Here is an 18,484-nt window from a genome sequence, read left to right as displayed (position 1 = left end):
AATAGTGAGAGGTTCGCCTCGAAGTATCGAATTTGAAATTTAAGCTTAATACCCAAACTTATTTGGGATATTATATTAACCCAACTCGCCCGGAATAGGCAACTCGGCCGTGCGCAACGTTCTAAGCGTTTTTATTAGGTATATCATGCGGGGGGCTTCGAGGCGCGCGCTACACCTCCCTTAACGGCGGCGCATTAAACATTTTAAACATTAAGAATAACATAAGCATGTTTTTAAGTTCGGGCTTTTGTGCTAACCCAATCAGATGATCTCTTATTGCCGGCACTTGCGGCAGGCTACTCCGCGCAAGGAGTCCCTACGCGTGTGCATATGCCGCAGTCCTCAGATTTGACCGCCGCATCGTGCTTTGTAACATAAACGGGCCATCCTCTTGCCCGGTGTAGGTAAGAGGCAATTGTTAGATCATCTAACCCTAACCCTAAGCGAGCTCGGCGTGGATTCTATTAACAGGATTCATCATTCTTCCTCAAGTATTCACCTTATGTCTAGCTAAGAGGGGAATCGCCTCTCTCTAAACTATGGCCCAGTTGATATCGGGGGTAATCTAATCCATAAACCACTGCCAGTCAAATCGCTAGATACGATGTGGTCCAGGAAGCCTTGTCGAATGGTTAACATAGGGCTTACGTGGTCGATGAAGCCGTGGCAATTTGGATGCTTATGATGGTCAATTACGCCATGTCATAAGCTAGATGCTTGCGCTATATGCACACAATAAAGCCTTTGCCGCAGATCCCTACGGCGATATAGTCAATAAAGCTTTGTCATATAGGTATACCAATCGACACAATGCATGTCCCGCTCATCCACGAAGGGCAGGCTTGCAGCAGAATTGTTGCAATGTCTTTCAGCTTTCTCTCGCTGATTTGTCTATAGTCATTGCTCTTTATCAACCTTCTAGCTTGAGTAGAGTCCATTTTCCCACATTCCTGATAGCTGGGCAGATTTTCGTCTCGGTATTTATCGCATCCAGCTCCGTAGTTTCCAATGCCACAATCCTAATGTACCATCAAGAGATTTGAGACCAAATAACTTGGTCACAGAGCAATCTGCGAGATATCCGAGAAGAGGAATCCCGATGTGTTAGATCGACATAGGGAATATGTGAGCGTGATAATATCGGAGAGCAGACACATTGGGATGGGTCGGCTGAAACGCGGTCAGTATCATTCACTGTCAAAATCAAGTCTCGATATGAACGAGAAGAAAAGAAAGGCTGATCCAGGTTCCCAGCCCAATATCTAGAATGAGGAAGGAAATGGCGATCCTTCTCAAGTCCTGGAAAAGACAAGGAAAAGGAAAGCAAGGAAGGGGAAAGAAAAAAAGTAACCGCACGTTCTACCGCAGCGAGCACTTCTTCGCCCTCTTGGGGTAGCTTATCGGGATGAACTCGTCCACCACTTCGAGCGAAGGGGGCTTCATCGTCGTGGTATCGGCTGGAACGGAGCCGTATATGATCCAGAAGTCCTTTTGCCTGTACCACTCAACCTGCTTCTCCACCAAGAACATCTCAGCTTCGGCAAACTTCAGGTTTCGCACAAGCGTGAGAGCGTGCTCTGCATCGTGCAGGAGACCCGGAAGATCCGGTTCTCCCTCAGACGTAAGATCATCCTCCAAACCAAGCTCATCTCCGATCACCTCGATGGGAGAGCTGTTAGCCTCGTCTATCTTTCGTAGGATATTTTGGAAGTTGATCAAAGCTTGGTCCTCGTCGCCCTCTTCACCTCGAGCACGCAGCATGGCGGCCAGATCGAGTAGTAGCCAGAGTACAGCCCGGTTGTACTGATCTCTGTTGATTTTAACAAAGAACCCCTGCAAGAGACTGATGGCAGCATTGACCTTGCCCTCATCCGAGAGAAGGAGGCCCTTGACGTGCGTGATCTGACATTGCCGATCGTAAAAATTGTCAGGAAGTTCGTCCTCGGGGCCCTCGATCTCGCCAATGAGCTTCCAAGCCTTGTCATTCTGGCCTGATTCGCGATATGACAACACCAGGTTGATGGCAGGATCCAGGAGGCCCATGTTTTGGGAGATGGACCCGGTCAGTGCCTGTCTCTGTACGTCAAAACCCTCCTCAAGCCGCTGGATGCTTTCCTCCATCCGATCCAGCTTCCGGAACAACTCGCCCATGACCATCGTAAACATCAAGGCGTAAGGATCTCCGCGGCCGTGTTTCTCCCTCCGTCGCCTGAAGAGGTCCTGGCAAATCTCGAGCGCCTTCTGGTAATCTCCCGTGTAACTCAAGGGCCACGTCAAAATCCATTGAGATACAATATATAGAGTGCTTTCTGGTTCTTCCGATCGCAGCAGCCCTTTGCTCGCTTCTGTCTCGGACTGAATGGCTCCGTTAAAGCGAGTCACTAGGAACTCCGTGATGCCACGATGAGAAAGTGTCTCGTATACAGCGGGGTTGTCTGGGCCTAACACATCGCGCTGTGCGTCCACAACTGCATTGTACTCGTCCAAGGCGTCCAGATATCGACCCTCAATCATAAATACCTGACACATGTCCTTTCGACTTCGCAGTGTCAAGGGGTGCCGCGGCCCGAGAGTCTCAATACACCCGTTTCTTGCTTCACGTCGGAATTTGATACCCTGATCTACCAGGGCCATCTCCCAACAATACCCCCCCAGCCGTATAAGAGGCATCCACGGCAGAACTTTGTCATCCTCTGGTGGTGTTGCCCACAACTTGCTAATCCTCTCATATGGGTCAATGAAGAAATCGTCAATTCCGATTTGAGACTTGGATTCCTCTGACAATTTGGCGAACCACTCGTGTAGATACCCGTAATCCGCTTGAACGATAGATAAGTTACTTGCAGTGTTCTGGTTGCCTCGAGCAAGTCTGTAGGCGAATTCACCCCAGTGGACCGACTGGAAGGAGTGCAAGAATTCGTTCGCGATGGACAGAAGTTCGGGCTCTGGTGAGACCACTTTGGAAAGATGATAACCCCAATGTCGTGCAGCATATTCGTATGACATGGCTTCCCGGGTAGGGAAGATTCCCGTTGTCAATACAGGTTCGTTGAAATTGCCCCGAAGAAGCTGGGCAATCCGAGCCTTTGACGCGTACTAATTGTCCATTAGGTATGAAAGACACTTTTGTGCCAGCAATGCATGAGAGTCGTCTTCGCAGAGAAGGATTATCCTTTCGAGATCCAAGGGTAAGCATGACTTGTCCAGGAGGAATTCTTTCACCGTGGGGTGGCTGAAATGCAGAAGGTCGCCCGCCCAAGTCACCAGTTGCCCGCAGAGTTCGAAAATCACCTCTTCGGAATCTCCCCTCAGAGACAAGGCACTGCTGATTTCCTTCCACGTGATCGGGGCTTGGGTACCCACGAGGAGCAGTAGAATGCTGTTTCGGCATTGGATCTGACCGACATTCAGCTTGTTCGAGCTATCGTGAATCATAGCCTCATACAGATCCCAGAGCTTTGGCGGGGTTTCTTCCAGCATTTTGTAGAAACTCTCATCCGTAGGTGCCGTTCGAAGATAGGCGAGCTTGAGTCGTGTCCGTAGTCTGACGAAGATCGGCCAGAGTCGTCAATGTGTCTTGAGCCAGTTTCATTAGGGAGTGGTCAACGATGAGGCGAATTTCTTTCTCGAGTTCGCTCGCAGCTTCCTTCACCTTCGCAAGCTTGCCACTGAACTTGTCCTTTCTTGAGTCGATGACGGCCAGGGTCGAATTCTCTGTGTTACAAATTAGTCTCAAAAAGGAGAAGCCAGCAAGGAAGAAGCTGCCCGAGGATCAATCCGAGAAGGCTAAGAGCCAAGTCGCATCAGGAAAAACGAGTTTCTTTGCTACTCGCGGATTTTTTGCATCGACAATTTTTATAAAAACGCATCTCATGGTTCACTTATGAATTTGACGTAGGTAATGATGATGGGGCGAGGGACGGGCGGGATAGCAAGCAAGGAGCATACGGTGAAGTGCATATGTGGTTGGGCGGACCGATGATCCACTTCCTGCCTTTATGCACGGTGCAGCTATGCCTCGTGTCCCCACTGAAACAAGGCGGCCGGGGCGGCCTTACCGCGCCGGTGCCAGGACTGTACAGCCTTATGGATTAGCGGTCTTAGGTTACCTAGGTAAGAACCCAGCATCGCGCTATTATGCAAGGTAGGACCTGTTAACCTGTACGTTTTTTTTTGAGAAATGTTATTTTAATAGTAGTTGTACTTTAATAGTATTTAATTCTAGGACCCCCTTTTTTACCGCTTGCTTAAAAAGCTTTATTACTTAAAGATTTTTTATTTATATTATTACATTATTATATTAATTATTATATTATATTATATTTAATAATTTAACTAATAAAAATTATATAATTAATTTAATAATGTAATTAAATTAATTAAAAATAAATGGTAATATAAATAAAAGGAATTTCTATTTTCTGCTGCTTTTTTGAAAAAGTGGGGTTGAAATTCATTATTATTGAAGTACAATTACTATTAAAATAACATTTTTCTTTTTTTTAGTCCAAACCTGCGTCAACTTGAGGTACCTATGATTAACGTTTACACCTCCAATTACAACGCCGCTATCCACAGCCTGCCTTAACATATAAGGTCATCCCAAGGGCTAACATTAACCTTAAGTTTTAAGTTATTGCAACTCATGCAGGTTTTAATTTAGGTAAATACATATATCCTCTTTAGGTCCTATTCTACCCGTAACTTTCCGTAGCCACCCCCCTGTGATTTATATACGTTTTAATTAGAAGCATTTCCCTAGGCACGTATATACCTAGTAAATGTGTGTATTAGCTTTACACCCACCACAATCTCTCTTATCAGAGCAAACCAGCTTTCCATCCCGACCGATGGTCTGGATATGAGCTTTTGAGTCGATGCTGTTGCATCCACTACAGTACACGAAGCATAATCAAAGTGCCAATAGGACGAAGCTTCTCCAATTGTAACAATGGGTAGCGGTGTCTAACAGTTACAGGACGGATGAGGCTTGATCAAGCCAGCATCTAGCGATGCTTGCATTTCATTTGTCCAGAAGCAGCCCTCTAAGAATAGCTCTCGGTTCGCCTTGCGCGAGTAGATACTGTCGCCAAGTGCTACTTCGAATCCAAATCCCTCAAACCCCATGACTTCTTTCACATAAACAGCACGGCGCGTGCGCCATTCGTCCTGCAGGCTCTCTAAACATGCGTAGCGGCCGCCCGCCCTTCCAATTGCTGCAAAGCAGGCTGCAGCTGACTCCGTATTGATTATACAATCTAAAGCGTGTCGGATGACGGCGCCTTTGGGAATAAACGACCGGATGTCTTCAACGCAAGTGCGTGAAGTATAGAGGGCTGAGCCGACGGCTCCGTAGGTGCACGCCAAAGAAGCGGACGCTGCTGACGTGACGGCGATCGGTGTATGGCCAGCCCTACCAACGAGTCCGTTAGAAATTCTTCGACGCGTATCATGTAGTACCCTACCTAGATATCTGCACGTTCTAGCGTGACTTACAGTTTCAACATTTGGCAAGCCATTGTACCAGTCGCTGTAACGGCGCCGTATACCAGCACAGGATATGACTTGTTTGCCGGTTTCGTCAGGGAACCAGGTAAGCATAGGCCCTCTGCGTCCGCAAAAAGAGCCACCACACATGTTCCCCAGCAGATACCACCGATCGCAGCACCTTCCAGGTCATCAAATGCATCCGGAATGCGCAGGAGCTGCCTGGTGTCGGCAACAAGCCAATCAGAAAAGGCTCCGCTGGTACTTGTCCCATAGGGAAACTTGGCGCCTGCTACCCGAGTGCCCTTCGGAAATTTATCCTCCTGGCGGCTTTCTTCGACGATGCCGCAGAAATCGCAGCCAATAGCTATTTTAGTGGTAGCCTGAGGGGAGTACTTAACCATCTTGAAATCGCTAGGGTTGGGCGCGACAGCCAACACGCGCACGAGTACTTGCTCGGGTGTTGTTAAGACCGGCATGGGGATAGTTTCCGACACCGATTACTGTCACTGAATTCGTCGCGGAAAACGGCTCCGTGGACTGGACTACGCCTGTTTGCAGATGCGGCTGGCTCATGCTGGTAAGGTGTCTGGAGGCTAGTAGAATGTCTTGATGGGTGTTGCTAGACACGGCGCTGTTCGACAAGGAATCTGACCGAAGAAAACGATAGCTAGGTACTTACCTAATATAGGGGTCTGACGGCACCAGCAACCAAGTGTTATGCGTAACCGCCGTCTTTATGATTGATCCCCTCCAAACATTCCTTTTAGGAAGGTATACACTCTTGTCTCACCACCGGACTATCACTGCAGAACCACTAAGTAGTATCCCTTTTATTGTTGTTTTGATACTAATATGCATATAGATAGCCCTCTTCACCAACATTTCCCCTCTAACAGAGTGGCGTTGCCTGCAGGTCTGATTCCCCGTGCTATTCAGCAGTTATAATAGGTTCTGAGAGTCAGTACGCGATGCACTTGGCTTTCAGCTAGCTCAATGCTCAAAAGAGAATATTATTCAACTCGTAGTATCTGGGTACTCTAGAAGCAGGCAGACGAGTAATGCGAACTCGACAAATGGGATAGTATTAACATGGCATAGATATGTACACCTAGTACCTATAACCATTAGGTACCTAGGAGGTAGTTATCGTTTTCCTCGGTCAGATTCCTTGTCGAAAAGCGTCGTGTTTATAGCTACCTACCTAGGTATTTAGATTATTCGCCAACAGGTCTGGAGTTAGCTAGCAACAGGTGCCTTTTAAAGAGACAGATTTACCACATTCGAGTGGCTTCTCCGCCATATATTAGAATTTATAGGATCTTGCTGATTTCATTATGACATCTTATACGAAAGAACCGATTGCAGTGATCGGAAGTGGCTGCCGCTTCACTGGTAATGTCAGCTCACCGTCTAAACTGTGGGATGTCCTAAGAGCACCCACAGACCTCCTTCAGGAAATCCCGAACACCAGGTTCAACCCCCATGGGTTTTATCATAAAAACAGCGCCCACCATGGACACTCTAACGTGCGCCATGCCTACGTACTGAGCGAAGACTTGGCATGCTTTGATGGCGACTTCTTTAGCGTGAAGCCTGTTGAAGCAAAAGCAGTGGAACCTCAGCAGCGATTACTGCTAGAAGTCTCCTACGAGGCGCTAGAGGCCGCCGGTGTGTCGATTTCAAGCCAAAGAGGTAGTGATACAGGCGTTTTCGTCGGCGTCATGTTCAACGATTACGCTACAATGCTTCTGCGCGATTACGAAACGTTGCTAACGTATTTTGCCACGGGGACTGGCCAGAGCGTCCTGTCAAATCGCCTATCTCATTTCTACGATTGGCATGGCCCGTCGGTAACAGTTGATACGGCATGCAGCTCTAGCCTTGTAGCCGTTCATCTGGCCGTCCAGGCTTTACGATCCGGTGATTGCCGCATGGCTCTGGCTTGCGGGGCAAATTTGATTATTGTCCCGGAAAGCTTTATCATTGAGAGCAAGCTTAACATGTTGTCGCCTACTGGTCGTAGTCGTATGTGGGATCAGAAAGCTGACGGGTATGCACGAGGTGAAGGTATCGCAGCTATAGTCCTTAAGCGACTAAGTATTGCTTTGGAGGACGGTGATCATGTCGAATGTGTGATTCGTGAGACTGGAATCAATCAAGACGGAGCCACGCCAGGGATAACTGTGCCGAGCGCATCGGCTCAAGAGATGCTAATGCGCAGCACTTATTCTAGAGCAGGACTGGACCTCAATAAGAAAAGTGACAGGCCACTACTGTTCGAAGCTCACGGCACTGGGACACCTGTCGGCGATCCCAAGGAAGCTGAAGCTATCTATAAGACATTCAGTACAGGGGCATTCTCTGTTCCTGACAGCTCGGAGCCGCTGGACGCTCCGAGCGTGATCTACGCTGGTTCAATCAAGACGGTCCTTGGACACACCGAGGGAGCAGCCGGCGTTGCGGCGCTGCTGAAGGCATCACTAGCTATACAGAAGCATCAGATTCCTCTAAACCTCCTTTTTGACGAACTCAGCGACAATGTTGCACCGTTCTACAAGAACATCGAGATTCTGCAAAAACTCCTACCTTGGCCCGCCGCACACACTAGGAGAGCAAGCGTGAATAGCTTTGGATTTGGGGGAACCAACGCGCATGCGATTGTCGAAAGCTATGATGAAGCGATTAGCGCGGGTACGTCATTAGCGAGGTTTGTCAATGGAGACGAGCCTCACTTCACTCTATTCGTTCTCTGCCCATTCTGGCCCTTCACTTCGAGCGATGCTGTCCGACTACGCAGATTATCTCAACGATGAGTCCCTTGGCATACACCCGTGGGATCGTGCTTGGACGTTGCGTCAGCGGCGATCGGTTTTGAGCCATCCGATATCCTTTGCTGCGTGTGCGTTGCCGGACCTGAAAACTAAGATACAGACTGTTTGTGGGGAAAATTGAACGATCCGAAATTGGCACTAAAGCCCTTTCCGCACAAAAGGGTTGCCATGGCTCTGGACCGAAGGTCCTCGGTATATTTACTTGACAAGGAGTACAGCATGCCCGCATGGGCGCCTCGTTGCTTGAGAAATCAGTTATAGCACAAGAGATCGTATAGCAATTGCAATCCTTCGTCGACGCCATACAAGAACAGGAGTTCCTTGGCGTTTCTTGGTCTTTGCGAGATGAGCTACTAGCAAAGTCGTCGTCCTCTCGCGTGCACGATGTTAAGCTTTTTAAGCTGTTATATATATATATATACCATAGCGGCAGAGGGGGGTTTTGTAGAATGGTTCTATCCGTAGAATGGTTGGGTAGGGTAGAACGTTTGTTGGTTTTGAGGCCTCTGATTGGCTGAAATTTCAGGTTGTGGAAGGTACATCCTTTTTGTACCTTTTTTTTTTTCAAAAAGGACCGTTCTAAAAGCTTAAAACCGTTTTATTAGTTGGTATGGTTCTAAAAGTGGATTAGTTCTATGCGGCTAAAACCATTCTAGCTAAGTGGGGTAAGTTCGGTTAAAAAATCGGGCACGTAAAGGTTATATAAGCAAATAATAAATAGACTTTCATATTAGTAATCATTAAATAGTTTAGTTGAAATGACTTTGCTTCGTAATCGTAAATTGTAATAATTCGTAAAATAAAAAATAATTAAATTAAATAATTACGTAATTAAAAATAGAAAAGAAATTACAAGGTTTAAGTTTAAGGATTATTAAAGGCGTTTAATTTTTGAAATTTTCTTTTAAAATATATAATGCTTTAAAATTTATAACGGTTTTAAAGCTTTAAAACAGTTTTAAAAAATAAAATAGTAAAAAGTTTTAAAATTATTAAACTTTAATTTTCAGATTAAATAATTATTAATTAAAAAAGAGAATTTAATAAATTTTTTGGATTTATTAATTCTTTTTTAAATTAAAATAAAGTTTCTTTATTTATATTTTTATCTTTTTTATTTTTTTAATATATACCCCTTTTTTTAAAAAAATAAATATTTATATTTATTATTTTTTTTAATTTAATAATAATTGCTATTAAGAAGATAAAAAAGATAAAAATGTAAATAAAAAAAACTTTATTTTAATTTAAAAGAAAATTAACAGATCTTTCGGATTTATTAGATTTTCTTTTTTAATTAATAATTATTTAATTTAAAAATTAAAGTTTAATATTTGGTAGTACTTCTTCTTTTTCTTTTCCTTTTATTTTTTAATTTAATTATTAGCCCAATTAGCAAATAAAAAGATTCTGTCGAATTATTAGTCCTTCGAGCAAATAACTCACTTCAATTTTTTACCCGCCCGGATAACTGGTTAAAGTAAATTATTTTTAAATTCGATATTATAAAACTGATTTCTTATAATAGCCTTTTACACCTAAAGTTTCTTACTTTTTTACGAAAAATATATTTACTTTTTCCCTTTATTAGGACAATACTTTCCCAAAAATAAATAAGTTATATACCTTTAAGATTATACTTTCTTATAAATTGATTTTATAATAAATTATATAATAAATTTTTTTTCCTTAAAACCCGTAATTTTTTTTTAAAAAGTTTTAAAACTAATAACCGTTTTTCCCTTAAAACCTTTTACGTTTTTTTTAAAAAAATTTTAAACTTAATAATCATTACTTTCTTAATTATATATATATTTTAACTATGTAGCAAATTTAATCTTTTTTAATAAATTTACTTAATAAATCTTCCTTTTTTATTAATCTTTTATCCTTTTAATATTAATTTTCATTTTTTTTAATATTATTAATAAAATCCTTTAATAATTTAGTTTTTTAATCTTATATTTAATAAGTTTTTAAATATTATTAACTGCTATTAAATTATTACTTTTTTAAATGAATATTTATAATTTATTTAAATTTGTAAGATTTAAAATAAAGTAATACAAATTATTATTTATATTATATTTTTTTTAAATAAAGTAAAGATTAAATATTAAGTTCTATTTTTAATTATCTAATAAATAAATTAAATTTAAAGTTATAAATTAAAAGTATATTTTATTAAATGGATTTTAAATATTTTTTAAGTTAATAAATAAGTTATTTAAGTATATAATTATATTTTTTCTATTTAAAATATATAGTAAATAAAAGTATTTAAGATTTTTAAATTATAAGTTAATTTAAATCCTAAAGTATTAATTATATAATAAATTTTTTATTATAATATATTAAATCTTATTAATTTAAAGGATAATATATTTTTATAATATATCAATAATTTTAAATTACTTTCATAAAGGTTATATATATATATATATATATATATTTTAAGCTTAAATTTATTAGCAAAAAATTTAATTAATTAAGTAAAATAGTTGATATAGTAATTAAAATGCGTTATGCAGTTATTTTCTTCTATTAACTTATTATCCTTTTCCATTAATTAATATCCGGATTTATTACTTTTTTTAGCTAATTAATTTTCTTTTACAGATTTGCTTATTTAAAGTTACAAAAATTACTTTAAACTTATTTAATTGTTCCTTAATTTCTAAATAATCTTCTAATTTAAAAAACTTTTTTAAATATTCTTTTTTAAAGAGTTTAAATAATATTTAAAATATAATAAATTTAAACGAAATTTAAAATATAAGAAATTTAATAAAGAATTTAAATTATTTAATAATTATATAGAATTATTTTTAAATTTAAATTATTTTCAATTTTTATAAAGAAATTTATTAAATATTATATTTAATTAAAATTAAGGTAATAATATTATAATAATATTATAAATTATTTTAAAAAATAATAATATAAAAGATTTCTTATAAAATATTAATTAAACTGCATAAAGTTTTAATTAAAATTATTATTTTAATTTTAATAAATAGAAATTTTATTATATTATTCTAATATAATTAAATTTTATAAAATAAGTAATTATATTACTATTTTTGAAAATATTTATTAAAAAAACGTTTATTTATTTATAAATTTATATTAAATAATTATTATTAATTTCATTAAATAAGATATTTTTTAAAATAATTTTTTATAATTATTTTACGGAAATACTTAAATATAATAAATAATTTACCTTATAAATATATAAAAAGTTATTATATTTATTAATTTAAAATATATTTCAAACTTTATTATTAAAAAGTTTAAAATTAATTTTATAAATATATAAGTAATTATATAAATTATAATATATAATTGTACTTAATTAATTAAAAACGTACTTATTATATATTAAATTATAAAACCTTTTTAAAATATAAAGGTATATAGTTTTAAATTTTATATATAATAAATAAATTAAATATATAACTTTATTTATTTAGGTTTAAAAAGTTTTATTAATAAACTTTATGATATTATAATTTTTAATAATTACTTTACTTATATTAAAGAAAAGTAAAAGATTTATTAAAATAATGTTATAATTAAAGGCCTATATATAAAACTAACTTTACTTACTATATTAACATTATTAATAATCTTTACCATTTTAACATCATTAATAGCAATTATTTTTAAACTTATTAAAATAATAGTAAATATTATTTATATTAATGAATAAGAAGATATAAATTAGAATTAAAAATTATAAACGTTATAATTATAAATATAATAATTATAAACAAAATAATTATTAATTTTATTAATTATAAAATGGATTTTATAAATAAAGTAAATTTTATAAATATATCTATTGTAAATAATAATTATTTTATTGAATTTATTAATAATGGATCCAATTTAATTACTTTATTAATAGTTATTTAGGAATTTAAGATAAAATATATATAAATACTGCTAATTTCAAAAGAAATTAAATTAAATAATAATTAATAATTAAAAGATATATTATAATAAAAGATATATTATAATAAAAGAAATATTTAAGGAAAATTGTAAAAGTATATATATAAAAATAAATAAAAATAAAATTAGCGAAAAAATTAATATTATATATAATTATTTTATTATTTCCTTTAAATATAAAATACTTTTAAATAATTATAAAATATTTTTTAATAAAGATAAAATTAAATTTATTATAATTATTTTAACAATAAAATAGTTTTTTTTATATATAGTTTTGTTAAAATATATAAAATATATAAAATATAATTAAAACTTTTAAACCTTTTAAAAAACATATAAATATAATTTTACAAAAAATAAATATTTATAAAAAATAAGATTTATAATCTTATTATTATAAAGTTCTAATAAAGCTTTTACCTTAATTTAAACTTTGTAATTTATATATATTTATAAATAAAAACCATTTTAAAAAATTATTATAAAGTTATAATAATTTATATAAATATAAGTTATTTTAATATTTTAATTAATTAATTTTAATTAATTAATTTTAATTTATAAAATTTACACTTTATATCTATATATAATTAATAGCCTTAATTTTAATAAAAGGTATAGCTAAAAAAATCTTTTTAATGAAAAAGGCTACTTTTTAATTTAATATTTTTAAAATATATAATTAAAATTATATTATAAATTAATTTATTATTAAAATTTTATTAATATATAATAATTTATAATTTATTTTATTTTCAAAAATATCTTTTTTTTATAAATATATAATTAATATTTATTATTTTAATTAAATTATAATTATAAGTTTTTATAATTAATTAAAAGTATTAATAAAAAAATATATAAATAAAATCTTATATAAAGATGAATTTTAATAGAGATTAATATTATTATATTATTTAAAACCTTATTATAAATCCCTATTTTATATGTTAATTTGCTAAAATTAAATTATAAAAGATTTATATATAATTATATTTTTGGTTTAAAAATAAATAATTTATTAAGAACTTTAATCTTTCTTAAAAAATAAAAAGTTATTGCTTTTTTAAATTCTATAAATAAACTAATTTATACTAAATAAAAATATAAATTAAATTATATTAAAGATTATTATAAAGAAAAATATTTAATAATTATATAAAAAAAGTAACTTTTATACAAATTATAATAATTATTTTTTAAAATATTTATAAAAATTATTAAATATTATTAAAATTTAATCTTATTAATAATTTATTTTATATTTTAACTTTAAATAAGGATATTTTAAAAAAAATATTTAGAATATTTTTAAAACTAATAATATAATTAAAAAATTGCTGCTTTTTTTAGAGCTTAACGTCCGGAAAATATGCTATTTTAAAAGATAAAAAAAGGTATATATATTTATTTAAAAAATCCTTATATTTATTTCATAGAACAAATATAAAAAGTAATTAATAATTTCAATATTTAAGATAAATTAAGGTTTATTAATATAATTAATAATAAAAAAAAATATATTTAATAAAAAGTTAATAAAATTAAGTTAAATTTTTAATTAAAATTTATAAATTTAATATTAACAAATAAAAAATAATAAATAAAGTTTTTAATAATATATATTAAATTAATAAACTTAAATATATAAAATAATTTTTATTTTTTAATTATTTTATTTTTATTATTTATTATATAATTAATAATATTAAAAAAAGTAAAATTATTATTAATTTCTAATCTTTTAATAAATTTGTTATTCTAAATATATATCTTTTTTTAACTTAAAAAAAATAATTAATAAGATTTGCGGCGCACGTTATATTATTATAATAAATAATTTTAAATTCTTTTATTAATTATTTATATAATTAAGCCATTATAATAAAATAGTAATTATTTTCCCGAAAGGTTTAAAGGTCTTTACTATTATATTAATAAACTTTTGAAATAACTTCAATTATATAATAAAAAAATAAAATTATATAAATAATTTTTAACAGTATATATAAACAACGTAATAATTCTTTTTAAAATAGCAAAAATATATTTACATTATTTAATAATAATTTTTAAGCTTTTTAAAAAGTTAAATTTTTTATTAAATTTAATAAATCTTTTTTAAAGTATTTTACTATTTAACTGCTTAATTTTTTATAAGTAATTTTAAAATAAGTTTTATTAATAATTAAATTAAAGTTGTATAAAAATTAAAAGTTTTTTTAATTTTAATAAATTTGGAAATATATATAAACTTTATAAGATTTTTTAAAAAGTTTATATCTTAATATTAATAAAAATTAATGCTTTTTTAAAAGAAAAAAATAAAATTAATTATAGAAAGACAAGTTAAAAAAGAAATATTTAAAATAATAATAAATTAAAAAAAATAAACTAAATTTATTAAATTTTAACCGATAAAAGAATAAATTAATAGTTTTAATATTATATAATAAAACCTTATTAACTTAACTTACCTTATTTATTAAAACTCCGCAAAAATAATTTTTTTAAAAATGGACGCCTTTCATTAAAAAGGTTTCGTAACAATGGCCTTTTATAGTAAAAGAAAATAGAATAATATATAATTAATAATAAACTCTGTAAAATCAATTTAATTCCTTAATAAAATGCTTATAAAAGCCGAATAAAAATATTAAGCTACGGAATTAAAAGTGGTTTATTTTATATAAACATATTAAAACATATAAATCTAATTATAATTATATTTACATAACATTATTATTTTAATAAATTATAAAATTATAAAAAATATTATTAATTAAACCTTATTAAAATTTATAAATTTTATAAAGTTTAATTTAAAATTAATAATTACATTAATTTATTTATTATAATATAAATTAAACATTTAATATATCCCTAAACGAATAAACCTGATTTTAAATGCTTTATTCCGGCTGCTAGCGTATAACAACCTGTTAGACCTTAGTTTTCAGATTGAATAATTGTTGATTGAAAAAGAGAATCTGATAGATCCGAAGGATTTATTAATTCTCTTTTAGACTAAAATAAAGTTTCTCTATCTACACTCTTATCTTTCTTATCTTCTTAACACAACCTTTATAATAAATAAGAAAAAGTAAAAAAGTTTAAAAATTAACTTAATAATATTATAAAAAACTTTAATTACATTACAGAAACGTTTGTACTTATTTTAAATAACTTTAAAAAAAATCCTAACCAAATATATTATTAATAAAAAATTAACCCAAATTGCAGTAGAAATTTAGGTAAAAATAATAATAAATTAATTTATAAAGAATTTCTATTATTATTTAAATAATAACAATTTATTATATATAAAAAATAAAAATAAATTACATTATTTATATATTTTAAAAAGTTATATAAATAAAATCTTTTATTTAATATATAATAATAAATATTATTTTAACTTAAAATAAATAACTTATAATTTAAAAAGCTTTAATATTAAATAATTATTATTAAAATTAATAAAATATTATTATTATTGCTTAAATTATAATATAAATTATATTAATTATTATTAAATATTAAATTAACTTAAATTAATTATAAACTTTTGTAATTATTTTATATTATTATAAACTTTATTATTAATTTTTTTAAAATTTTAATAATTAATATTATTTAAAGTAAAATAAGTTTTAAAAAAATAAATATAATATTAATTATAATTTATAAATTTAGTAAAAGATTATTATTTATTTTCAGAAATATAAAATATATTATGAAAAATTAAGTTAATATATTATATATTATATTATTTATTATAAATTAGGGTTTATTAATTAAAATAATATTAGAGAAAGATCTGAAATTTATATTTAATTTATAATAAATATTTTGGAAAAATTACGGAACAACTTGAAAAATTTTAATAAATTATTATTTATAAATAAATAATTAAAGTAAATAATATAATTAAAATATTAAAAATTATTTTAAAATATTATATAGTAATGAAATAAAATATAAATTAAATTTTTATTATTTTAACTTTATAATATAATTTTAATAATTCCAAATTTATAATATTAAAATGTTTATTTAATAAAATTATATTTAATTTTAAAATAAAATCTCTTTTATTATTTTTGAAAATATTAAAAAATTTGTTAAATTTTAAAATTTAAAAGAAATTATATTAATAAAAAGTAAAAATATTTTTAAATTTTATTATTAATAATATTAAAATTAAATATAATAAAAATTATAATTTAAGATTATTTAAAATTAGTAAAAAGGTTTATCTTTATTTTTATAAAAGATATTATTTATTAAAGAAATTAAAGAAAAAATAATCTCTTTAAAAAGTTAAACCTTTTATTATTATTAAAAAGATAAGTAATTTAACATATAAGTTTAATTTCCTTAAGTATTAGAAAATATATAGAATAATGTCTGTTATTTATTTAGTACTAATACTAAAAGGATTTAACTTAGTTAAAAGAATTAAATTAAAATTTAAAAAAATTTATATTAAAAAAGATATAAATAAATTAATTTTATTTAAAATTAAATCTTTTATAAAAAAACGGGTAAATAAAGTTAGTAAAAAGTTAATTATTAAATATTTAATTAAATAAAAGGGTTATAGCTTTAAAAAGGACCGGTGGTACTTAAAGGAGCTTTTAATAAAAAGCGTTTCGGAGTTTATATATAAATACAAGTAAAAGTATTTAAAAAAAACAAATATTAATAATATAATAGTTAATATTAATAATATTATATTTATAATATATATAATATAAGTAATAAAAATAAAGCTTATTTATTTTATTTAATAAAATAAATAAAAATATATTATACTTTTATAATTTTATTTTAGATATTAATAGTTTTAAGAAGTAATACTTTTTTAGGCAATACCTTTTAAGCATTACTTTTTTCTTTAAATATAAATATACCTTTTATTTAAATTTTTCTTATATTAATATATTTTTAAGTAATATTTTTTAAGATATTTTTTCTTTATATAAATAATTTATTAAGTAATATTTATTAAATAATATTTTTTTTAAAAAAAAATATATTAAATAACATATTTAAAAGCGATTATTTAGTAGCTTAACAATAAACGCTTAACATTATCCTAAAGTTAAACTTCTATTATAAAGGAAATGGAAATTTATCCTCAAAACTTTGGTAAAATACTAATAAAAATGGTTATTTAAATGATTAAGTTATTAATATAATAAATAAGTATATTTAAAAAGGCCCAATCGCACCAAATAAAAGTTATTATTATAAAATCAATTGTTTTAACATAAATAATATAAATTTAATTATTTATATAAACTTATAAGATTTTAAATTATATTAATAAAAATAAATTAATAACTGTTAAAAATTTTATTATATTTGTAAATTTGTATAAAATTAAATATAATTCATTAATATTGTGCCGAAATTAATTTTTAATTTTATAATATATTTAATTTTAATCTTTTAAAAACAAAAATAATAAAAATATTATATATTTATAATAATAAAAAAACAATAAAGTTTAAAAACTTTTTTTATAATTATGTATTATTTATTAAAGGTAATAAATTTTATTTAATTAATAATTAAAATTAATTATATTATATTTAAATTTTAAATAATATATATTTAAACCTTATAAAAGGCTAAAACTAAGCAAATAAAATAAGTTAAAACTGTAAAAAAATAATAATATAAATAAGTTACAAGCATAATTATCGCCTAAAAAATCGGTTAAATTTAAAATTTTATTAAAAGTTACTAACGCCCCTTAATAACGCGTTCCCGTTCTTACCTTTTTATTTAAGAACGGCCCTTTAAGTTTAACTTTAGTTACATTTAACTCTCCTTTTTTTAGCGTTACATTACTTACATTCGAATTTCCCTTATTTAGATCTTCCTTATTCGAACAAAATTTCCTTAATAATACTTTAACTTTTTATAAAACATTTACTAAACCACTTAAAAATTCCGAAATATAATATTTAATTATATAATTAATAAAGTTAAAAAAAGAAATAATAATTATAAAAAAAAGCACTAATTTTAATTAAAAATTAATTTAAACCTTAAATAATATTACTTAAAATTTAACTGTAAATATAATAATTTAATAAATATTAATTAACTCTTTAATAAATTTAAATAAAAGGGTAATTATTAGCAATTATTATTAAATTAAAAAAAAATAATAAATGCAAATATTT

The 18,484-nt window shown here is 29.1% G+C and overlaps 3 protein-coding genes across 3 annotated transcripts; 1 reads left to right on the top strand and 2 right to left on the bottom strand.

The window, feature by feature from the left end:
* Positions 1-1,359: 1,359 nt before the first annotated feature.
* On the bottom strand, positions 1,360-3,480 carry F4812DRAFT_458588 (uncharacterized protein; the record flags this gene model as incomplete). The annotated part of the gene is made up of 2 exons (XM_047937380.1): positions 1,360-3,096; positions 3,223-3,480. The coding sequence occupies 2 exons, from the start codon at positions 3,478-3,480 to the stop codon at positions 1,360-1,362; spliced, it is 1,995 nt and encodes a 664-aa protein (XP_047790467.1).
* Positions 3,481-4,654: 1,174 nt separating this feature from the next.
* Positions 4,655-5,966, bottom strand: F4812DRAFT_450841 (putative alcohol dehydrogenase; the record flags this gene model as incomplete). The annotated part of the gene is made up of 3 exons (XM_047936139.1): positions 4,655-4,722; positions 4,977-5,413; positions 5,497-5,966. The coding sequence occupies 3 exons, from the start codon at positions 5,964-5,966 to the stop codon at positions 4,655-4,657; spliced, it is 975 nt and encodes a 324-aa protein (XP_047790466.1).
* Positions 5,967-6,851: 885 nt separating this feature from the next.
* Positions 6,852-8,752, top strand: F4812DRAFT_425752 (thiolase-like protein). The gene has a single exon (XM_047933949.1). It carries the CDS (start codon positions 7,212-7,214, stop codon positions 8,301-8,303), a length of 1,092 nt encoding a protein of 363 aa, XP_047790465.1. The 5' UTR covers positions 6,852-7,211; the 3' UTR covers positions 8,304-8,752.
* The last annotated feature ends 9,732 nt before the right edge of the window (positions 8,753-18,484 follow it).

The sequence above is a fragment of the Daldinia caldariorum genome, assembly GCF_022478825.1.
Source record: "Daldinia caldariorum strain CBS 122874 unplaced genomic scaffold F4812scaffold_7, whole genome shotgun sequence".
NCBI classification, from domain to species: Eukaryota; Fungi; Ascomycota; class Sordariomycetes; order Xylariales; family Hypoxylaceae; genus Daldinia; species Daldinia caldariorum.
This window is presented reverse-complemented; position numbering and strand designations above follow the sequence as displayed.

Excerpts from the sequence above, each read along its gene's own strand:
- F4812DRAFT_425752 (XM_047933949.1), top strand. The coding sequence starts at position 7,212 with ATGTTCAACGATTACGCTACAATGCTTCTGCGCGATTACGAAACGTTG.